This window comes from Propithecus coquereli, unplaced genomic scaffold (assembly GCF_000956105.1).
Source record: "Propithecus coquereli isolate 6110/MARCELLA unplaced genomic scaffold, Pcoq_1.0 Scaffold208, whole genome shotgun sequence".
In the NCBI taxonomy this organism is placed as follows: Eukaryota; Metazoa; Chordata; class Mammalia; order Primates; family Indriidae; genus Propithecus; species Propithecus coquereli.
This window is the reverse complement of record NW_012145856.1, coordinates 2,039,451-2,042,235: the sequence shown is the minus strand read 5'-3', so window position 1 is coordinate 2,042,235 and position 2,785 is coordinate 2,039,451. Positions and strand designations below refer to the sequence as shown.

The 2,785-nt window shown below is 45.8% G+C and overlaps 1 protein-coding gene across 2 annotated transcripts in view; it reads right to left on the bottom strand.

Moving 5' to 3' along the window:
• The window catches only part of GGCX (gamma-glutamyl carboxylase), a 13,708-nt gene that overhangs the window by 8,584 nt on the left and 2,339 nt on the right, over nucleotides 1–2,785 (bottom strand). For both annotated transcript variants that reach the window (XM_012644202.1, XM_012644203.1), the window contains one exon: nucleotides 936–1,101. In XM_012644202.1, coding sequence (XP_012499656.1) covers nucleotides 936–1,101 — 166 coding nt within the window. The remainder of the gene's footprint in view (nucleotides 1–935; nucleotides 1,102–2,785) is intronic.

Sequence of the window (2,785 nt, the reverse complement as noted above, 5' to 3'; positions counted from 1 at the left end):
AGTGAGACTCTGTCTCAAAAAAAAAAAAAAAAGAGGCTGAGGCGGGAGAATTGCTTGAGCCATGGAATTCAAGGCTGCGGTGAGCTATGATCAAGCCACTGCACTCCAGCGTGGGTGACAGATTGAGACCCTGTTTCTAAAAAAAAAAGCAAAAAAAAAAAAAACAAACTGTCTTTTAATTCTCTTTGATCAGAGCTAGTCTGAATGACTTTAAAGTTTTACAAAAGAGGTATCTGTATGTGTGTATTAACAAATGAAACTTAATGACTATTAACGAATTCAGTGTTTGAGATTTTTTCCCTATACTCATCTTATTGACACCTTGTATTTGTTTTTCCCTTAACAATGGAAAGTATCCTTAAGGTCATCTGCCCTGCCACCCTATCTCCAAATCCCTTCTCCATCTCCCCTGAGAGATGGTCACCTAAGCCAGAAACAGGGGAGGGTTACCTCCTCCCAGACAGCAATGCTGAGCAGCCCTGGTGGGCCCTCTCCTGGTGACATGACCTCTGCCTCACAGCAACATCTACTCTTGGCTCTAACTCTGCCCCTCTGGGCTCACACAGAGAAAATCTGCTCCCTCTTCCACATGACCACCCTTAAAGTATCTGAAAACAGTTATGTCTGGCTTTAGTCTTCTCTTCTCTCTAAGAAGGCTACAGAAAGTAAATAAATCAAGACATCTGAGGAGATACAGAAAAAGTAAAGGGCTGGAATAGAGCCATTTTGCTTTTTGTCATCCCAAGTGTCCCAACTAGCAGGCCCTTTTCCCTCCCAAATCTATCCAAATCAAAATGTGACCTTGTAATCACACTTTGCAAAGCATAGTGGAAAATACGCTTACTGGGGCAAATTCTAGAACTTCACTGGGCCCCTATCTCTGGTAACCATCATGACCCAGCCAACCCCTCTGCTGTGTTCCCCCAGACTCATACCAGTAGTGGTTTGCATCCAGGAATGTCAGCTGGAAGGCCAATAAACCATACAGATAGGAGTGGTTGTTCCATGATGTCTTGTCCAGGAGAAACACATACCAGTATGGCAGCAGGAATAACACACAGCTTATCCGGTAGCACAGGCCCAGCATCATGCCCAGTGCTCCTGAGATTTGTGGGAAGAGGATTAAGAGGTCAAGGGGGTCACCACAGGCCCAGCTTCCCTGGGACAAGATGTGGTTGAGATCAAGAAAATTCATAGGGCATTTTGTAATAAGGTAAACTAAATGAAAATTGTGTTATTTTAATATTTTAAAAAGAAGAGTTATGAGATCTCAGCTCAGATGACACACAAGTCAGCAGCATGAAACTAAATCACAGAAGTGAAATAAGGTGCCCAAGACCTTGGTCGTTCATCAGCATGCTTCTTATTTCTGTGTTTTTGGCAGGCCAGTCAATACTCCTATCTCGGTCAGACATGGTGGCTCACGCCTGTAATCTCAGCACTCTGGGAGGCCGAGGCAGGAGGATTGCTTGAGCCCAGGAGTTTGAGGTTGCTATGAGCCAGGGTAACGCCACGGCACTCTAGCCCGGGCGACAGAGCAAGATTCTGTCTCTCTCTCTCACACACACACAAACACACACAAAAGTTCTTAACTGTAGGATATGTATTCTTTCCAGAAATTCCTTACTATACCACATACTAACTGAGCCCAGAAGCCCCAAATCTCTCATCCCCATTTATTCCCACTTCATAGTGACTGCTTTGGGATGAATTTAGCTCCTGCTCCTGCTACCATCTCTCCCTCCCAAACCATGCCTCTGGCCAGTCCCTCCCTGCAAACCTGTGGCTCATGTTTCCTACCAGGCTACAGGTACTGACCAATGCTGAAAAGCTGGGAATTCATGCAGTGGAAGTAGGACACAAAGAAGAAGCCAATGGATCTTGAGGCATCAAAGAAGAGCAGGAAACCAGCTGAGAGGTCAAGCAGCAGCCCACCCCAGTGCACCACCATCAGGCTAGTCAGCTCCTCGGACAGCAATAGTCTGCAAACACATGGACACAGTTCAAGTGCCAGCCCGCTGGAGAACCCAGCAGTCAAAGCATATTCATAGCACAAATATGCCTCTGCTACCCAAGTGTGTGTGTGTCGATGCCTAAGGTGCCTAATCTACCCACCCACCAAGATGCTCTACAGTACAGTTTCCCAACCCCTTCATGTTTTCACACAGTTTAGGTGTCCAGTTTTTTTCAACATACCTTATGTAATAAGCAAGGGCAGATCTCCTAGGACAAAATTTGATTGAGAAGTGTGTGTTTCAGGGGGCAAGTTCCTCATGGAGGTCACGAGTGAGAAAAGACTTTAAAAGGTGAATGCTGGGCTAACATGATAATGAAGTCAAACTTCAGGAATTGGGAAATAACAGGGAAGACAAAAAAGAGCAAAGTAAAACAAGAGGAAAGACGAAATGGGAAAAGGAGAGAAATTAGAAACCCCTTGTTTTGTGGAGCTGGTAATAACGATTTTGGGCTGAGCACAGTGGCTCACACCTGTAGTCCTAGCACTTTGGGAGGCTGAGGTGGGAGGATCGCTTGAGGACAGGAGTTCAAGAACAGCCTGAACAACATAGCGAGACCTCATCTCTACAGAAAATAGAAAAATTAGCCGGGTGTGGTGGTGCATACATACAGTCTCAGCTACTAGGGAGGCTGAGGCAGGAGGATTGCTTGAGCCCAGGAGTGTGAGGTTGTAGTGAGCTATGATCATGCCACTGCACTCTACCCGGGCAACAGAGTGACATCATGTCTTAGGAAAAAAAACCAAAAAGGCCTAGCTCTCTGGGAGGCC